This window comes from Physeter macrocephalus, chromosome 17 (assembly GCF_002837175.3).
Source record: "Physeter macrocephalus isolate SW-GA chromosome 17, ASM283717v5, whole genome shotgun sequence".
NCBI lineage: Eukaryota > Metazoa > Chordata > Mammalia > Artiodactyla > Physeteridae > Physeter > Physeter macrocephalus.
The window spans coordinates 9,188,356-9,189,444 of record NC_041230.1 but is presented as its reverse complement, the minus strand read 5'-3'; the positions used below and the strand labels follow the sequence as shown (position 1 = coordinate 9,189,444).

The 1,089-nt window shown below is 67.9% G+C and overlaps 1 protein-coding gene across 1 annotated transcript in view; it reads right to left on the bottom strand.

Moving 5' to 3' along the window:
- Nucleotides 1-1,089, bottom strand: part of LOC114484125 (NTPase KAP family P-loop domain-containing protein 1) — an 8,266-nt gene that overhangs the window by 5,661 nt on the left and 1,516 nt on the right. Inside the window, 1 exon segment of the mRNA XM_055079317.1 lies at nt 831-1,086. Coding sequence (XP_054935292.1) covers nt 831-1,086 — 256 coding nt within the window.

Below are 1,089 nucleotides of genomic sequence, written 5' to 3'. Positions count from 1 at the left end.
CGGCCATGGCTCACGGGCCCAGCCGCTCCGCGGCATGTGGGATCCTCCCAGACCGGGGCGCGAACCCGGTTCCCCTGCATCGGCAGGCGGACGCGCAACCACTGCGCCACCAGGGAAGCCCCCCCATCTTTCTTAAATGCAGTCTTGATGGGCCCTCGCCTGGTGACCTTGTTTAATTTGCAAACCCCATTTCCTCTCCCTGCTTTATCCTTCCCCCAACATGGTTATCACCCGGTGATACACTTTTGAACTTCCCTATTTATCTTGTTTCCCGTACCCGCCTCCCCCCCACCTCCTATAGAACGTGAGCTCCATGAGGGCAGAGATCTCTGTCTGCCCTGCTTCCCGTGACACCCCCAGAACAGAGCCTGGCTCCCCCTGCAGGCGACCAGTACCTGGTCGCAGAGTGAATGAATGAGTGAGTGGGTGGGCGGATCCGTCGCGTGGCTGTGCTGCTCTCTCCGTTCCTCAGGCCACCCCCTACCTCTTGCTGCAGCTGCACTCCCCAACACCAGACCAAGCTGGTGCTCACCCCCTGCTGCCCCAAGTCAGGAGGGCTGGGACGAGAGGAAGCAGAGCAAGGGTGTCAAAAGCTGGGGCCCGGGCCCCTGGCCAGCCCGGGGCGGAGGCGGCATGGACAGGCCTGGCCTGGAAGCCTCGGATCCCGACAGGTGAAGGAGCGGCGGCTGCCCGGAGGCCCAGTGTCAGGGACGAGCACCCTCCCAGACAGGACCCGGAGTGAGGGTGGGGAGGGCGGGCCCCAGGCCTAGGTGGGAGGCAACGTGGCAGGGACAGAGCCCCGGGAAGGGAGGGCTGGCTGAGCTCCGGACCTGTCGGAGGTGAAGGAGCCACGGGTTACGGGGCCAGGCAGGGGCCAGGTGTCCGTGGGCCTCCTGGGCTCCAGGAGGGCGCTGGCCGCCGAGGGCAGGGCTGGGCCGCTGCTGGCTGTGGTGCGTGCCGCGGCGGGTGAGGGGGTGCGTGCGGGGGCCGGCTTGGGGGTGCTGGCCAGTTGCATGGGGGCGGTAGTGGTTGCAGGCGGCCCCTTCTGGGCGCCGTGGGCGGGGCAGGGCCGCCGCCACGGGGGGGTGG